General features: G+C 34.9%; 1 protein-coding gene and 1 pseudogene across 5 annotated transcripts in view; both read left to right on the top strand.

The window, feature by feature from the left end:
• Galk2 (galactokinase 2) overlaps positions 1 to 20,077 on the top strand; it is a 120,089-nt gene that overhangs the window by 1,707 nt on the left and 98,305 nt on the right. For 2 of the 5 annotated variants that reach the window (XM_047538484.1, XM_047538482.1), the window contains exon 2: positions 15,726 to 15,814. In XM_047538484.1, coding sequence (XP_047394440.1) covers positions 15,726 to 15,814 — 89 coding nt within the window. Of the gene's footprint in view, positions 1 to 9,266; positions 9,463 to 15,725; positions 15,815 to 20,077 lie in introns of those variants that run through there. The other 3 variants (XM_047538483.1, XM_047538485.1, XM_047538486.1) reach the window with 3 other exon arrangements.
• LOC124975959 (putative monooxygenase p33MONOX) lies at positions 18,701 to 19,434 on the top strand (annotated as a pseudogene).

The following is a 20,077-nucleotide window of genomic DNA, read 5'->3' as shown; positions in this document are numbered from 1 at the left end:
TAAATCTTATGTTTTGAAAAATGCTTTTAAAAACTAGCATTATTAAAGTACAATGTAGCAGATTTATTGGGGTACATTAAGTGGCACATAAAGTACACAATCTGATGAAATTTATCATATATGTACACCTGTGAAACCAGCACCATACTAAGATAATGAGCATATTTCTCACTGCAAAAGTTTCTTTTTAGATTCCTTGTAGATTCTTGGTAATCTATCTCTTCTCTCTTTTACTTTTCCTAGGCAATCACTGATCTACTTTTTGTCACTGTAGATTAGCTTACATTTTCAGCAGTTTTATATAAGTGGAACCATACACCGTGTACTCTCATTTGCCTGGCTTAACACAGTATAATTATTTTGAGATTCATTCACGTTGTTTCATGCAGCATTGTGGTTTCTTTTACCCATCAGTGTTCCATTATATGTATATACTACAATTTTTCTTACCCATGTGCCTGTTGATGGATATTTGAGTTTTGTTTTGTTTTGTGACTAATATAAATAAAGCTTCTAAGAACACTTGTGTAGGAGTTTTTAATGTGTATATGTTTCATTGATCCTGGGTAATGTTAGGTTGATTCTAAAGTGTTTCCTCCATTATACATGCTCTTAGATAACTCTTTGTTCTTGGAGTTTGGGTGAGGTCTGTGACTTGATTATAGCTAATAATCAAGAAGAGTTGATAGAAAAGTTAATGTTCAAGATTATGTGTACATGATTACATTATGCAAGATTGTAAAGTTCACCTGACTAGCAATGATTATCTCCCTTAATGACTTAGAGGAAGGCAGTCACCCATGTTGTGAAGGAACATGTGGCAGGGAGCTGAGGGTAGCATTTGACCAATAGCCAGCAATTAACTGTGGCCTTAGTCTGAAAACCCACAAGGAAATGACTGCTGTTTAAAGCCACTTGAATCTGAATCCTTCTCTAGTTGAGCCTTGCGAGTCTCTAAAGTAGTGGATGCATCTACTCCCTAGTCATAGAAATTATGGGATAATATGTATTGAATTTTACCACTAAGTTGGCGATAATATTGTTATTCATCTATGGGTACACATAAAGATAAAAGCCTAGTGTTGGTGGTTGGATATTATGGTAGATGTGTGTTTAAGTTTTAAAGAAACTTTTAATTTGTTTTCCTAAATGGTTTTACCATTTTGTACACTCACTAGTAGTGTATAAGAGTGTTAGTAGTTCCATGTACCTGCCAATACTTAGTGTGGTCTTTTTAATTTTAGCCACTGTAGCAGGAGTATTTTAGTACTTCTGCTAAATGTAGTTTTGGTTTGCATTTCCTTAATGATTAAAGTTAAACATATTTTTGTGTACTTACATGGATTCTGTGTAGTTCTTTGGTGAAATATCTCTTTACTTATTTTGCCTGTTTTTAAACTGGGTTGTTTGTCTTATTACCATTGAGTTGTAAGAGTTTTGCCTACAATCAAGGGCAAAGATTCCTTACTTGCCTGAAAATAGGTTATAAATTTCCTTTTGTGAAGTTGGTATAAATACTCCCCTTCTATACCAGGAAGATGAGCAGTAGTACTGAATTTGCATAAACAAACTATTCTAAACCCTTGTTATGGCTTGGATGTGAGGGTTCCCCAAAAGCTCACGAGTGAGACAATGCAAGAAAGTTCAGAGAAAAACTGATTGGGATGTGAGGGCCTTAACTCAAAATCCTGATGGGATTAGCTGAGTGGTAACTGGAGGTGGGACATTGGGGGCGTGGCTTTGGGGTATACATATTTGTATCTGGCAAGTGGAGACTGCTGCTTCCTGATCCTGATGTGAGCCATTTCCTTCCATGTCTTTCCTCTGCCAGGATGTTCTGCCTTACCTTGAGCCTCAAGGAATGGAGCCTGCTGTCTATGAATTGAGACTTCTGAATCTGTGAGCCCTCAAATCAACTATTCCTCCTCTACAGTTGTGCTGGTTGAGTCATTTAGTCACAGCGGTGAAAAAGCTGACTAAAACAACCCTTATGTTCCATTAGTTCCTTCTTATATTCCTAGTCACCTCTCCACAATGTACTGCCCTTTCTTATGCCCCTAAGTGCAGCTGCTTCTTTGGGTTTTTCATGTCTTTTTATGAAGACTCCATTCACATAAAACTAAAAACATTTGTAAAATTTCTATGCTTTTTCTCCTGCTAATCTCTTTTGTCAGTTGGAGTTGTGGTCCTGTTAAGATTTGGATAAGTGGTTCCCAGCCTGGTGTTACTGGCAGGTGATGGAACCTTTAAGAGATGGGGCCTAGTAGGAAGTCACAGGTCATTGGGAATATACCCTAAAAGGGAATAGTGGACCCAAAATCCTTCCTCTTCTTCTCTGGTTTCCTGGCCATGACATGAGTAGTTTTGTTCCACTATGTGCATCATCCATGATGAGGGACCTTATCCAGGCGCAAAGCAATAGAACCAATTCATCATCGACTAAAACCTCTGAAACAGTGAGCCAAAATAAACTTTTTATTAGTTATATTATTTGGTTATTATTTTATTATGATTATTTGTTACAGTATCAGAAAGCTGACTAATATAAGTCCCCAGCTACTAAATTTAAGAGAATACAGGAAAAAATTTTTCTCCTCTACAGAATGCTCCAAGTTTCATTCTTTACATAGACTTTGATATTGTAAAAATATATCTATTTTTTTGAAATTGCAATTACCCAACTTTAGCAATTTTGTTATTTGCCATCTTGGTATTTCTAATGCCCAATTGTTTTTATTGCCACCCAGAGTGGTGGCTGCACCTTGCAAGTTTTGTGAAACAAACCAGTCTTTCAGTAAAATGTAGTGTGGCGATAAAGCAAGGGACTGACATAGTGTAATTCCAAACTGTCTTTATTTCTTTACTGTAATTAATAAGTTTTTTCAGTGCTTTTAACAATCTTCTTATGATTCCTCTGTGTACTCAGTTCTCAAATGGGAATTGACAGGAACCATTCTTACATAGGAAGGAATACTGTACCCAAATTCCCTTTGCTACTCTCCATTCCATCTCCTCCTGGTCTTAGAGATTACCAGACTTTTGCTATTTAACCAAGTCTGTTTCAGATCCTACAAACTCCTGTTTTCCCTGTTGGTTCCTTTTAAAACAAAGTTTTCCTACTTTCTCCCAGTTTTTACTTACTTCTCAGAGTCTGTACCTGTCTTTTCACTATCCTGATCCGTGCCTCCACCTCATCCCCACCCCCAGTTAAGGACTTAGTTCAGGGCTTTGCATTCTGGGTGAGATACTAATACTATTATTTCTGTATTGTAGCTTGTATTTACTTTCATGGATTGATCTGAGAATCAGAACTTAAAAAAAAAAAAGCTTCTCTAGAGTGCAGTGTGCTTAGATATTGTAGATTGTTTTGACTATCTCAATTGCTTTCCTAGAAAAACAAGTCCTTAAATTACATTAGTCACCTAAGATCCCTTGCCAAAGTAATCCAGAAAGAAAAAGAAAAAGACAAAATTTGTTTAATAATCAACCCCTTATTGAGCTAGGCACAATTGGATTGTTGTGACAGAGTGAGGAAAAATATTGTCTACTTTGAAAAGCTTGTATTATACTCAGTTTCTCGATCAAGAAGTAAAAGGAAAAAGCATATAGTTTTAAATTGTAGCAATTCGTCTGCAATTTGGTTAGTGTGACATGCAAACTTCTAATTGTAAAATAAAGTTATTATAAATTCTTGTTTCATTGTAATGATGGAATGTATATTATAGCGCAGAGTTCACATCAGTTTTTATAATCAGTTCATTTATTCAACTAATTTACTTGCCATAATAGCAGAAACTTAAAAAAAATTTATCACTGTATCCACCACTGTACCTGGAATAGTGTTTAAAACTTAACTTAGTTGCACAGACCAGGGTAGTGGCCCATGTCTGTTGTACCAGCTTCACAGGAACCTGAGGTGGGAGGATCCCGTGAGCCCTGTAGTTTGAGACTAGGCTGGGAAACAGCAAGATCTCTGTCTTAAAAAGAAAAAAAAAAAAAATGAGAACATGGTGGCACAGATAAACATTTGTTAAATAAATGAATGATGATAGAACAATGGATGAAACCTGGAATGCTAATTCTAATGGAGGAGATGGATAATAAACACATAAAAATCAATAAATAATGTAATTTTAAATAGCCACAAAGACAAAAAATCATATTTAAGGCAAAGAGAATGACCAGAGAGAATATTGGGATGGTTTTTATGGAGCAGAGATCTTAGATTTGCCTCCAGTTACAAAGTTAGTAAGCGGTTGGGCCATTCTAATGCAGGGTCATTCATTAATTTCTTCATTAAACATTCCCTGAGTGCCTGCTACACACTGAGCCAGAGACTCTAAAACCCTAAAAGGGTTTTAGAATGGTCCTTGCCTTCAGGGAACTTACAGTTTAGATTCATGTTGTCCAACATAACAACCACATGTTTTTAGTTGGAGTTAACATTTAGTTAATTTAAATGTAAAATATACACTGGATTTTAGAAATTTATTGCGAAAAAGTAAAATAGTTGAATGATTTTACATTTTATTATATTTGAAATGATAATTTGTATTACTATAAAAATTTATTAGTAAAAATCTTATCTTTTTAAAGTGGCTTCTAAATATTTTAATTATATATTTGGCTTTCATTATAGGTTAGGATTCCATAGATCTAGTTCCAAGATTCTGTACTTATAAAAATCTTCCAGGTGATGTTGATGCTGCTGGTTTGAGGAGCACATTTTGAATAGCAAGGTTTTAGACTTGTTAGTCAAGAAAAAACACAAGTAATCCCAGTGCTGGTGTGATAATTACTATGAATGGACAATCAGAGGGTGCTTAGAGATACTTTTGTTTTATTTTTCATTCTAAAAGCAATCTATATTCTATTAAAGCCTTGTTGCACGATTTCTTTTCCTTGCATACTGATTTTTAAAAGGTTATAATACTATATTTAACTATTTAAATATGTATTTTCTGATTCATGAGTTTATCTTTTACCTTTTGGCTTAAATAATTACATGGTAGAGATATATTCAGAAGAATAATCATTTTAAAGGAGACATTAAAGAAATTTACTATTTACCATAATGGGAAAATCACCAGAATAATTCACCAGTTAATTCTCCTAATTTCAAATAACACTTTTTTATTAAATTCAAAATAGGAAATATTTCTCAGAAGTTGTTTAAATAGACTAAGTCACAGGAGTAACAAATCAGGTAAATGATTGGTCTCTTTGTGGCCTTACATTCTTCATTTTGAAGGTCAAGATAGGCATTAGGAACAGTGAAACTTCCCACAGGAAGTGATTCTAAGGTAAGACCTAATAAACATCTGTAGATATCAGCCAGATAGCCACATTCATGTGACTCTAGCAACCCTATTTTATTTTGGGTCAATTTTTAAAAAAATTACTCCATTTGGTGTTTATTTTATTTGTATTTGGTTTGCTATTTTATCTGAGCAAGGGCTAATACCATTGAAAGAAAAATGATTTTAACTTATCAATTAGGTCTCTGTTTAAGAACTTATCATGATTCATCACCTATTAGTTTATAATTTAGACTTTAAGCCTCAGTGTAAGTATGCCCATATGCAGAAAAGTAAAGATGAAAGGTTTGAGATTTGTGGATATAAAAATAATATAAAATTTATGTTTTTAAATATTTCACTGCCAGCTATGTCTAATAAAAACCAAAGGAATACCTCCTTAAAACTGACAGAGAAATAGTATTTTTTCTATCCCTTAAGGATTATTGAGAAAATCTAAAGAGATAATATAATACACAAAGTTTTTCCTTGCAAGATGCTTGGCATAGAAAGTAATGTTAATTGTGTGTGTGTGTGTGTGTGTGTGTGTGTGTGTGTGTGTCTGGTAGGAGTCTCTAGAAGTTTGATAGTAGGTTAAGAGTAATACTTTATGAAAATTATGTGCATATTTCAGCTTTGGGACAAGAATTCTAATTGTTTCAATAATTTGTTTTAAAACACACTTTGCTGAGATCTCATGAAAGGTAAAATACTCAGAAGTAGTGTGATTTCTGGGCTACAAATACAGAGCTGTATGTAGGTTTTAATTCTAGTTCCACTATACTCTTTTTAGTTTGGGACAGTTATTTCAAAAAAGAATGTTTTAAATAATTGCATTATAAGGTCTTTCCAATCTGTATCAGTTTTGATAAGACTGTAATAGGAATGCATCCAAGACCCAAGCTAATCATTTCACACTGCATTTCATTTAGCAAAGTTAATGTTTGGTCCTGAAATATACATTCAGTAGGAAATATTCTTTTATGAAACAATTTCCTTTATCACTAATTTTACCCATTATAAAATGAGTTTATTTTGTACTACTTTTTAAGAAACAATGTTTTCAAAGTTTTACAATTTGATTATTTTTCAGTTGATCTAAAAGGATATATTACAAACATCTGAATAAAAAATGTTCTGTCCATTTCCATATTTACTGATGTTCCTAAAAAGTTTATATTTTTTTCTTACTTAGATTCTCTCCTTATCCAAAGCTATTTACAGGAAGTGACAATGATATTGTCCCTTACTCAAGAATAAGCCACAATATTATTTTTATTGGGGTTCAAAAAAGAAGTTATGATTAATTTATTAGAAATGATTAGAAAGGACTGTATGATTGTGAATGTGTTAGGTTTCTATTACTGTGACAAAATAATGAGATAATCAACTTATAAGGAGGAAAGATTTATGCTGATTCATGGTTCCAGAGTTTTCAGTTCATGATTGGTTGACTCTTTTGTTTGGGGACCTGTGGTGAGACAGAAAAGGGTGGTGGGGAGCACCTGTTGGAGCAAAGGTGCTCATCCCATGGCAACCAGGAAGTAAAGAGAGAACAGGGCAAGAAGCTGGGGTCCCAATATCCCCTTTGCTATGGTTGGATATGAGGTGTCCCCGAAAAGTTCCTGTGTTAATGCAGGAATTATTAGAAGTTAACTGATTGGATCATGAGCATTGCAACCAGTCAGTCCTTCCTTGTTTGAATGGGCTAAATGAGCAGTAACTGTAGGGAAGTGGTGTGTGGCTGGAGGAGGTGGGCCACTGGGGGCATGCCTTAAAAGGGTTCATCTTCCTTGCAGTCTCTTCCCTTCTCTCTTTGTTTCCTGGCTGCCATGAGGTAAGTAGCACTCTTATGATGTTCCACCTCCCTTCAGGCCCAGAGCAGTGGAGTATGCTAACTGTGAACAAAAATAAACTTTTTTCCTCTACGTTATTCTTGTCAGTTACTTTGATTATAACGATGAAAAATTGACTAACCCACCCTTTAAGGACACACCCTTCCACTAGGCCCCACCTCCTAAAGGTCCTATCACCTTCCAATAGAGCCATGGACTAGTAACCATGCTTTTAAGACATGGCCTTTGGGGAACATTAGAGATCAAAACCTTAACAATAAAAAAGCAGCTCTGAAAACAGAATAACTTTCCATTTTGTGCCATTTACAGTAATAACTCAAGGGGATGCCAATGGTCTTCCACCCTTGGGCTAAACTGATACCATCCATGTGTATGTATGTTAGCTTCTATTTCCTTTTCCCCTTCTTACATACACATATAGAATGACACAATTGTAGAACAGCAACATACTAGATTTCTCTTAAGTTATGCTATCATCCCATCCCTAGTATGTCAGGCATTGATTCTCCTAATTATTCTACTAACACTTGTATTTCAGGTTTGAGAGTGTTCCCCAAAGGCTCAGGTGTTGGAACCTTCCAGAGGTGGGCCTGGTGGGAGGTCATTAGGGGCATTGTCCTGGGAAGGAATTAACACTGGTCTCTCAGAGTGAGTTAGTTGTTGAGAGAACTGATTGTTATAAAAGAGGGATCCTGACCCAGAATATTCTTGGCTTCTTGTCTTACCATGTGATCTTTTGTACACACACTTCTACCATTATGATGACATCTGCCATGAGCCTCCAAACTTTTAAGTTAAATAAACCTCATTTCTGGGCTGGGAGTTAATGTGTAGCTCAGTGGCATAGTGCTTGCCTAGCACACACAAGGCACTGCTTCTATTCCCAGCACCACAAAAATAAAACAAAAACTGAAATAAACCTTTATAAAATATCCATCTCTAAGATTTTCTTTCTGTATTCTTAGGTATTTTGTTATAGCAAAAGAAAATTGTGTAATACAAGCATGTTGTCTCAAACTTCCTCAATTGGAGTATCTTGGAATACATATATTTATATTTTATCTTATATTTTGGTGGTTTTTTTTTTTTTTTTTTTTTTTTTTTAAACTGGAGGTCAAACCCAGGGCTTTGGGAATACAAGGCAGATACTTTGCCACTTAGCTACATCCCAGTCCAATATCTTGGAATATTACTGAGTTTAATCTTAGTGTTCTGAGGTACAAGATGTGCTAGATTGAGAATTAAGAGAGCTAAATTTTAACTTGGTTTTGGGGCTGATGAACAGTGTGAACTTAAGAATATCATCTCACCTTTCAGTCATCAGTCAGTTTATCTTACCTAGTTATTAAAAACTAATCTACCAGGCACTATTCTAGGTGCCAGGGATACTCTGCCCTTTCCCTCAAATTGCTTACTTACTCTCTAGTGATAGTGATGGTGGAGGTGGTGAGACAGACAATAAACACATAAGAAAATAAATATCTAGGGTAATTTTTTTTTTGATAATTTTGAGACCTAAGAACAGCAATAATGTAGGGTGATGTGTTGGGAATGTTGTGCACCTATAGATAGGGCATCTGGGATTTTTCTAGGCAATAGGAAGTCTAAGGGGTTGCTAAGGGCTGATGTAGACTAAAAAATATGTTTCTTTTCCTGTTAATTGTATTCTTGAAAGGCTTTTTCTGGAAATAAATGCAAATACGTTTGCATCAGATGCTGCATCAATTTTTTGCTGCTTGATTTGGAAATAATACACATAAGAGGAAATTTGGTGAACGTTTCAGTATTGTTTGGAAGTAGCTGCTAGACGTTAAAGAAAACACAAAAACAAAAACAAAATCCCTAACCTAGAAGAAAAATTGTAGCCCCAGTTAGATCAGATGACCAAGGTGTGTGCTGGTCTCCAGGTTATCACCCTGTACTCAGACTTATCCATAGGTCGCAGAAAGAAAACCTCCTTAGCTTGGCACTTGCTTGTGCAGGGGCTTCAGAGCCCCAGTGCCTGTGAGCTTAGTGTAGGACTGTGGTTGCACTTGTCAGTGACTGGAAGGGAACTCTGGCTCAGAGCCCAGAAGGAGGAGCTGGAGGCGGCGCCGACTGGAAGCAGCCACCTCAGCGAAGCTGCAGGATTTCCGCAGGGTGAGAGCTAGTGTTGTCCGGAAGAAAGGGGCAACTGACAGGCGGTTATCTCGTGATTGCCTTAGAAGCTTTTCTTCGCAACTCGAAACTGCAGAAGAAAAAAGGATCTAGCGAAATATGACTACGGAGGGTCCTCCCACGCGTCGAGTCCAGGTGGCAGAACATCCCAGGTGGGGGAGAGGAGAAGCCACTTTTGGGGATCTCATAGGTTGACTGGTTGCAGATAGGGCCCACGGCTTTTGGCTGCTTCCTTGAGGCGCTGCTTTTGTCCCAAGGGAGCAGACAGAACTCTTGTAATTCTCTAAGGCCGGGCTTGCAAGAAAGAACCTGCGTCAAACACGTCACTCCTTCGCTGCTCCTAAGGATTGTGTATTGCTTTATTCCTGCAGATTTTTCTTTCCGTTTCTGGCTGAAGGTGTTAGAGCCTTTCTTTCTACCTGGCTTCAGAAAAATAAATTAAAACTCCTCCTTTGCCTTGCCTGCCAGTTGATAATTGCTTTTAAAAGTCGTCTTTCTAAATATTCATTGAAAGCAAACACAGAAACCTCCTTGGTCTCTGCATCTTAAAAAAAACCCAGAATATCCGAATTGTCACTTAGGGAATTTGTTGCCAATCGCTTGCTACAGAATAACTGGTAATTTGGTGATGACTAGTGGAGGATATTTTAAATTACAGATACTTTGTGTAGAAACACTTTGTTCTGACTTGTAGGGCTAAAATCTCATTGAATGATGTCTTTCACTTGCTGCATTAATCTAAGGGCTTGTCTGAGTTTGACTTCTTTCCCACTTTGCTGTTCTTAACTCTTTCCCCCCTCTGATTGTGTTCTCTAACATCAAGTCTTTAAGCTCCTCTATTTCCTTGTTTATTTACTATTGTGGGTCAGTTGATCATTTTATACTTTACCATAACTTGAAGATGTTCTTTCATGCTTAAACCAACTCTGTGTCTTTAATTACCAGAAAGAAACTTAATGTTTAATTCTGGAGACCAGCACAGTTTTGGATTACCTCTGAATGTCTTTGACTTTGAGTGTTTTAATGTTGCTCTGATATATATGATTGAATTAGGACACATCGTTAAAGGCATGCTTCATATAAGAGTAAGGAGGAATTTGTTACATGAAAATAAATCCATCCCCTTGTAATTTAAACTTTTTATTTTGTAAAATATATCCATTGTGTATTTCAATGTTTCCATTTTATATGGTTTAAATCACAAAAATCAATTTCTATAGTTAACCCTGCAATGGGGAGGTGGTAACTAATACAACTACATGCACTAGAAATGAGGAATTGTTTACCAAATTTCTTTAGTGTTCTTTCTTGTATTTCCTGATTTTATAGTATTTATTCATGCAAAATATATTTAATATTAATATTTCTTTTTCTTTGCTAGCCACAGAGGACATCATAAAAGTGGTCAAATTCTGCTATTGTTTTTCACTTGTGTGTGCACTGTGATGATTAACTTCAAGCAACATTTTGTTCATAGGAATCTTTTGAAACCACATAGTCATTTTAGGAAGCATAGTTTTCTTAAATCTTGGTAGTGTGATCTATAAATCTAATTAACTGGTCACATGTTGCAATTCCTGAGGGCCCCCGTGGGAGCCTGTCTCCTACTGTAACTCCTACTCTTTCCTTAAGATGCCTTATCAACCTCACAGGACAGGAGATCCTCTGAGTAAAGACATTAGTGAACCACATTATACAAATATAACCACATTATAAAAATAATTTCTTTTGTATTCTTCTTATATAAAAATCAATTACAAATAGAAACTCTAAGATTTTATTTCTGCGTCTCATTCATGCTTCCTCCCTTTACTGGAAGGTGCCAAATTCCATTGTTTTATCTTTCTTTCCCTTCTAAACAGCAGTATCTCTTCTCTTTTCCCTTTCTTTGGATTAAGTTTTAAATTGTTGGATTATTATTTTTGCAATAGCTTTGTTAATTTTTCATATACCATATAATTCACCCATTTAAAGTTTGCAATGAAGTGGTTTTTAGTATTTTCAGAGTCGTTAAATCATTACCATAATTAAATTTAGAACATTTCTTCACTCAAAAAGAACCCAGTATCCCATTAGGTATCACCTCAGATACCCCATACCCTCCCCTCCTGCTTCCCCACTAACCCTAAGCAACTACTCATGTATTTTCTGTCTCTATAGATTTGGTTATTCTGGACTTTAAAATAAATGCAATCATAAAACATGTTTGAGTTTTTTGGATTGTCTTTTTAAAAAATATAGCCTGTTTTCAAGTTTCATCAATTTTGTAAAATGTGTTAGTATGTCATTTCTTTTTTTTAAAATTTGTTTTTTTGTTGATGGACAGAATGCCTTTATTTGTTTATTTTTATGTGGTGCTAAGGATGGAACCCAGTGCCTCACATATGCTAGGCAAGTGCTCTGCCACTGAGCTACAGCTACAGCCCCATGTCATTCCTTTTTATCATCAAATATATTCTATCCTATGGATTACTACATTTTGTTTATCCATTTATCAGTTGATGGACTTTTTGGTTGCTTCCATCTTTTGTCTCTTATGAATAGTGCTGCTGTATATGATGCCATATGACCACCTTTAAAGTCTCAATGTTCTGCCAACTCAACTAGGTGATCCTGAACACACTCTTAATATTAAAGATTTGGGTTATTTAAAAGTTTATTCAGTATGAATACACAACCACTGAAACTTCACATCATGTACAACCCAAGAATGGGATCCTGATTAGAATAAATTATTCTCCATGTATATATAATATGTCAAATTACACTCCACTGTCATATATATCTGAAAAGAACAAATAGAAAAAAATAAAAGTCAAAAGTATAATCAGTAAAAGCTGAAAAATCCCACAGTTACTTTCTTTGTTATTGCTTCTGGTTTTTACCCTGAGCTGCCCAGTTCCGACTTCTCTTCTTAGAAATTATTCATTTGGTTCAAATCCGTGTAATATCAGTGAATCCATATAATATAATTGTTACCATTTTTTAGCTGGAGTTACAGGCATGGGCCATTGCAGTAGGTATAGGAGACCCTTTTTGTGACTTATTATCAGTTAATAATTTCAAGTTTTGTTGCATCGAGTTCAGTGTTGTTTATAGTATTTTCACCTTATGAAATTCAGTAGCATTTTATTGTGATCTAATATATGGTCAATACTTATGCTGTTGTGCACAAATTATCATGGTGTAATGTTTGATATATGGTATACATCCATAAAATGTTCTTTATCAATATTGCATTTTTCTCTTCATTTTTTGTCTATATGATATGAGAAGGTATCATATAGTTCGTCACTATTGATGTATTTCTATTCATATTTTCTTACATTGCCTGTAGTGTAGTTTTTGCCTTATAAAATTATTATTGCTGTTTCATTTGGGGCATTACTTAATAATCATATCTTTATTTTGAGTTGTGGCTCTCAGGATTAAGGATTCTTTTATGCACATTTGATGGTATTTGGCGTAAATTCTGCAATGTCTGATATCAGGATATTCCCATTGTTTTCTTATTTCTGTTTTCCTGAAATATTTCTACCCATTCCTTGATATTTAGCTTTTTTGAATCACTCTAAGTTAAAATATCTAAAATTATTAGACATTAGTTGTGTTTTTGTATACAACATGTAGTTCAGTTTTGATTTAGGATCCAAATTGCAAATCTTTTTCTTTAAAGAGATATGTTAGGCCTGGTCACATTTGTTGATGTAACTTTACTCAGTCCTTGGTTAACCATCTTGTAACAGAGAACTATAGTGAAATAACTATAGTTATAGTTAGAACTATAGTGATATGTTTGATTTTAATTCTGTCATAGTATTTGATAACCATGTTATAATATGTTTTCTGTGTTTTGTTTTCCTTTAAATTTTTCTTTGCTTCTTTATTTTTTAAATTTTTTTGGTATTTAAGAAAACATAATTTTTTTCTACTGGTTACTTTTGTACTTTTATCTTTTTTAGCGCCCTTAAGAAATAGGGGACTGTTTTCCTGTTTTACTATCTATGTCAGTTATTTCTCCTCTTCTTCCTTCTTCATCTTCCTATTTTCTATTGAAAAACACTAGCATTTTAAATCATTCAATCTAGAATCTGGATGAACAACCTGAGTTTTCTCATCCTCTATAATATGAAAAGAAGTGGGTAGAAAGCACCAAAGTTTATCAACGGCATCATCAAAATTACTGAATGCCCTAATAATACTTCCAGTTCTGACACAAGATAAACATTTAATTATCTATTATCTTTAATTTCTTCTAAAAAATTCTTATTTATATGCTACAGAATAGAAATGATAGTGAACCTAGGAATCAGGAATAGTAACTACCATTTATTAAACATGTATTTCATGCTAACGCTAGGCTAGACACTGTGCCTACATTACTTTATTTAATCTTGACAACTCCATGGATGTATGTCTTCACCCCACGTAAAGGTGAGTGAGGTTAATGAATTTCATTATGTATGGTAAAGACATGTAAGCCCAGGTATGCCTGACTACACAAGCCATGGTCTTTCTATAACTTTTTAAAAATAAATTTTTAAATTGTAGATGGACATAATACCTTTATTATATTTATTTATATGTGAACCCAGTGCCTCACGCATGCTAGGCAAGCACTCTACCACTGAGCTACAACTCCAGCCCTTTCTATAACTTTTAAAAAAGTGATTTAGTAGTATCCTCATAATGCCTGCACCAGAACTTAAAAAAAAAAAAAAATCACTGCTTTGTCAGTTTTTAATTTATTTTTTATTTTTACCTGTTGCCCATTTAACAGTCTATGAGCTCTTTGCACTTTCACTTCTTCCTCCTCACACCTTCTATTTTTCAATGAGTGAGCTTTTCTTCCTGGTGGTTGTTTTATATTAATCTTCGTTTTGCTGGCTCTTTCACTTATTATTTTTCCAGTAGCTCATGGTGGTCTTTCTTCATCTTTCCCTTTTTGTTCTACTTATAACTTAAAGTTTAATAGTCTCTGTCTTCTAGTCACACTGGAGACATTTTTTTTTTGTATAGTTTTATTTGTTCTTGTTCTGATTGCTTTTGGAGGATATAGAGGGAGACTCAGAATTAGGCAGTCACCATTGTCTACACATACATGATAGTCAAGTAAATGCTTCTTAAAATGTTAGAGAACCAGTTATTGTCTCCTGCTGAGGTCTGTTGTCATCCATAGCCTCTTCTGAAGAAGTGGACCCAAGTGATCATATTTGTAACTAAAACATACAGTCTTGTTTGTAACAAATGCCTTATCCCTTTGGCCATAGATTATGGGGACCAGGATAGATACTACATTTAAACTCTGCCAAACACATTATATCTTTTGAGAATTTGAACTCAAGGACATAGAGATGTAAAGGATAGATAGTAGAAGACACTAGAGCTATTAAGTCATGTAGCATCAAGGCCACAGTGTCATGGAAACTGAAGATGTGGAGGAGCTCAGATAGGCAGGCAAAATGCAAAAAGCTCTGAGAAAAGCAGAACAGTGATGGTATCTTTGGAGGTATAAGGGGATGAGTAAGGAAGAGAGAGGGCCAAAGACATGAATATAAGCAGTTTCTGATGACTCTCCCGGAGGTTAGCTTGAATAATTTCTGAAAATATTCAACATATCTATCATTATAATAAATTTCCTTATTGAACTTTTTTTGTGTGTTTGTTTCTTACAACTAATTAATCCCTAATACCAATTACTTAATTTTACTCAATTTCCTGAATATGGTAGGTTTAATAAATGTTTACTGTCCTGGTATTATTATTTAGGCACAATACGATGTGAGACTATAAACAGTGGAGCTATTCACAGAATTAACCTGAGATACTTTGACAGTATCAGAATATTAAATCTATTATAAGAATTTCGGATCTGGAAGGGACCTAGGAGGAATATCTAGTTCAAATTCTTTAGAGAACCAGGGACCAAGGGAAAATGATTTGCCAAACTTTGGCATTAAATCAGAGGACCCATTAGATTAGTATTGTGGTCTCCTGATAGTTTTCATATGACTTCCTGTATTGAGTTGAATGGTGTATCCTCCCAAATTCTTGTCCATTAGAACCTTGGAATGTGACTTTATTGGGAATTCTTAAGTGAACTTCACCATACTTTGCATCCTGTTGTCCTGGAGTTTTAAAGGTAGTATGCTACCAGAAAAGCTTACCCCTTTTCTTTTCTTTTTTTTTTCTTTTGAGGAATTAGTGGTGGCAGTGGTGGCAGTTACATGAAATGTGTGCATGGATGAGTGACTGTGCCTTTTATGGGTCTTTTTTTTTTTTTCTCCTTTTTTGCAGTGCTGAGAATTGAACCCAGGGCTTTACACATGCTAAGGACAGGCTCTATCACTGGGCTACACCCCCACTATGAGTTTCTAATATATGATATTTTGAAATGTTCTACTCTTGTTTTCAGATTACTGAAGCTAAAGGAGATGTTTAACTCTAAATTTGGATCCATTCCCAAGTTTTATGTTCGAGCACCAGGAAGAGTCAACATAATAGGTATTTTAAACATTCCTTTTAATTTTTTGCTCATCCTTTAATAAGATACAAATTTTGTTGATATATTTCTTTCTTAATTTTGCCCCATACTGAATATTTTACATATTTTACACAGATATCTATTAAGATACACTTTTACCCAATTCCTTACTTTCATCCTTCCCAATTCATATAATTAATGTTGCTTTTTTTCTGTTCATATTTAAAATTTTTTTTTCTTTCTTAGTTGTAGATGTTACTGAAGATTGAAACCAGTACCTCACACATGCTAGGCAAGTGCCCTAATACTGAGCTACTATAACCCCAGCCCTTTTCCATTCATTTTTTAAATCTATAAATTTGTTGAAACCCAGTTGTTTTTATTATTTGAATGGAAGATGATTTTTTTTTCTGTGCCATAGGTTATATTTTTAAACTCTGGTGAGTAATTTTGATGACTGTACATTTTCTCATTTTAGAGAGATGCTCGGAAATCTTATAATTCATTGCTTTTAAAAGTGCCCAGATTTTTCAGGTTTTCCAGGTGTATTTTTATTTTATGTTTCTTCTCTGAAATGCTTTTGAATTTTAGTACATTTTAGTAGTCAATTATAGCCTTTTAACAATTTCATCTACTGTCTTTCTGTCCACCTCCATGTATACATATAATAATAGGTATAGTTTTAATATATAGCATATAATTTTTATTCTTTTGGTTTAATATGTCATAAATATTTTCCTCTTTCTATAGAGGTCATAATTATTACTTTAATAACTTCATAATAGCCTACTAAGTTGATATTTTATAATTTAATTAACAACTTTCTTCCGTTGTATATAAAGTTATTTCTAGTTTTTCAGTATTATAACCATTTGATAGAAAAGAAACAGAGGAGAATGGCATTACTCATTCTGTCTTTTCTCTTTTTTAATTTCTGGTGAGATTTTTCAGGTGGAAAGGAGAAATAGGTAGAATAGAGGATGTACCCTCTTTCATGGAACTTAAGCTGTTCATTTTCACAAAAGAATATTGAACTTTTAAGTACTTGTTTTTACTTTGATAAGCAAAATTGTTATCACTTGAATTTTTATCATAAGCCTTGTTGAGATAGATATTATTTGTGGAACATTATTTTGAGGATATGTGGAACCTATTTTGCTGGTTTCTAAATTTATTCAAAATCAAGGTAGATTTCAGAAATATATATCTTCATGTATAGAATTGTTTTCAACAGGTTTTACCTTCTTATTAATCTATAATTTTGTGAGATTCATTATCAAGGTTATTGTAAAGACATTATATAGGATATTGGTTGTGATGTCACTAGCCTTTCTTTGAAGATACAAAGGAGAAATTTTGTATTGCTAAGGATATGAATTATATATGTCTGTACTATCTGCTAAGTACCCACTAACCACATTTGACTGTTTAAATTTAAATTAATTAAAGTAAAATAGAATTTAAATTGACTTGCACGAGTTACCTTTCAATGCCCAGTAACCATGTGTGGCTAGTGGTTACTATATCAGATAGCACAGACATAGAACATTTTCATATTCCTGAACATTCTATAAACTGTATTGACATTCTAAAAGTTTGTTTTGGTTGCCAGAAAAGTCAGGAATGAAGCTACCTCTGATCAATCTTGAGTTTGTATCACTTGTGTGGTCCTTGAAACTGACCTGGGTGGCTAGTTCCTCTCTAGGTCTAGAGCATAAGGAACTGTGGCTGCCAGCTAACTCTTAAAACTTTGAAGGATATCGGTCTCATTTATATTTTTACCTATTTAGGACATAGTTAATGCTTGAGAGGTTGAGTTGAATCTCATGTGTTTTGTCAGTCCATCTTTGACTTTCCTTTTTCCCTTTTTTCTATCTGGAATACCTTTACCCCATATCCAGGCCATGCCTAATTTCTGCCCATTCTTTAAGATTCTGTTAAAATGACCCCATCATAAAATATGTCCTGAAAGTTATGCTGTGCACTCATTTTCATAGCATAGACTTCATTGTTGTATTAAGCCAGATCATTAGAGAGTTTCATATAATAAATGCACCATTGGCTTTTACTAGAATTGCTTTATTAAATTGTGCAATTTGGTTTTATGATCTGTTTGAAGGCTGTTAAAGGAAATTAACCATATAGAAATCAGCCTTGTGTAAGTTTTTTTTTTCTCTTTGACCCCAACAAGAACAAAATAACTTATATGGTTAGTTTAAGTAAAAAAGAATTAATGTTTAAGTATATGTAGCAATAAGGAAGGAGAAGGTCTCACAAGAACAGCAACAAGGGTCTGGGTATGTGATTCAGTGGTAGAGCACTTACTCAGCAAACTGAGGTCTTAGTTTCAGTCCCTGGTACCACAATCAACAACAAAATAACAATAATGATGATGATGATGATGATGATGATGATGATGATGATGATAAAAAACAAAAACCGAAGGTCAGTGATAGTGCTCCCTGGTACATGATGAAAACCTTTGTTGTTACTCTCCACATAACTTGGGTCTAGACTGTCAGAACTCCCTGGGAGATGTAGGTCCTCTGAGCCTATTTATTGTTGTAGTTCAGGCCACACATGCTTTGCCACAGTGGGAGAATAGAACCCTTGGAATGGGTACTTCTTGAGTTGTTTTCTAATTTGCAGCAGTTGGACAATGATTTCTTATTAACATCTATTTGTCAGCATAGTTGTCACTTCATTTCACTGTGATGGCCGGAACTCATCTGGAATTCTATGGAAAAAAAGCAACAGGAACCCAGTCTTTTGGTGGCTTCAAGACAATCAGAAATGCCTGTTCTTGAGCCTAGTGGTCTTTTCAGTAAGATGTCCTGCCTACTTGGACATTCAGTTTTGATAATGCCTTCAAAGACCCTACACTCATGATTTTTCCTCCATTGGTCATGGGAAGCATTCCCTGGAAGCCAGTGGTTCTGAAGGAACTGTGGAGGAAGGAAATTCCAGTGTATCCTCCTCTTCCATGATTCTGTTATCAGCCATTGACAATATAGACAAGGTCTTGGTGTGAAGGCTAAAACTACTCATGTCTTTGTGAATTCTCTGACCTCAAAACAGATCCATTAAAGCATTCAGCATTTTGAGTATTGAGTATATTGAGAGATGTTGGCTACATATTCCCGTGGAGACCAAGTACTTTTGAGTGGCAGAAGCATTCCATAAACTAAAGCTACAGAGTGAAGAGGTAAAAAAGGAGAGGAGCAGCCTGTATCAACCCAGTCTACCTCAAGCATCACCCTCCTTTCTTTCCCTAAGTAAAAAAGTCCAGAGGCTTGTTTATTTGTGGTTCCCCCATAGCTTTCCCTGGTCCAAGTCCTAGCACCATGTATTCTCTAAATGGGGATAAGGAAAGAAACCCATCAGATAAATGGGGCCTTTTTTGGATTAAGATCCCTGTAGAAGTCTGATTCTGGAGATTTTACCATCCAGGTCTACAGAGGAGCCCGGAGCTTTCTCCAAGGGATTAGATTTGTGTCTGGTCTATCTGAGTGGCTATAAGTCCAGCAACCTTAGAATGGCCTAAGATGGACATCCCAGTGATAAGAGGGAAGAAGCAACTGCCATGGACCCACAATCTCAAACTTGTAATTTAAACGTGCTCATGCTCATTGGCTTTTAGAGCTCTTTCTATCCCAGGGACTCTGTGTAGAGGGTTTCTTGCACCTCACTTGCTTTACCTTGTCTCTGATGTAGGAAATATATATATATACACACACATATATTTATCTTTTATTGAAATATTTGTTAAATAAATCTTGAATAAAGGGCTTTCAAGTAAGAATTTACAAATAAGACATTGTATTTTCATAAAAACCTGAAGAAATAGGTGCAATTTCTATTCAAATTTCACAGAAAAGTATCCAAATTGAAAACATTTAAACTTAGGCTAGACATGAAGACATGATTGGTTTCTCAGAAATTTCAATACAAAGCTTATACTTGTGTGGAAGATAACATTTTATACTGCTTTAAAGTCAGACTAAATAATCTCAGCAGTGATATGTGGTTGACCTCATTACCTATTTTCATATCATTTACACTAGACAAGAACTTCAATTATTTCTTACTATTTAAAGAATGTTTGTGCTACTCTGAAACCTAGGCTTCTTGATTCTTTTACCACCATCAATATGAGCATTGACATATCACAGTATAGAGGTGCCTTCTGATGAGTTTGAGTGGTTCTGGCCCTCTTGACTGCTGTGCTCCTGCCTTGTCAGATAGGTCTGGGTATAGCTAAAAACCAGATTTGGGAGGGGACC

This window comes from Sciurus carolinensis, chromosome 2 (genome assembly GCF_902686445.1).
Source record: "Sciurus carolinensis chromosome 2, mSciCar1.2, whole genome shotgun sequence".
In the NCBI taxonomy this organism is placed as follows: domain Eukaryota; kingdom Metazoa; phylum Chordata; class Mammalia; order Rodentia; family Sciuridae; genus Sciurus; species Sciurus carolinensis.
Note: the sequence above shows the minus strand (reverse complement) of the source record. Positions and strands in the feature narration are given on the sequence as shown.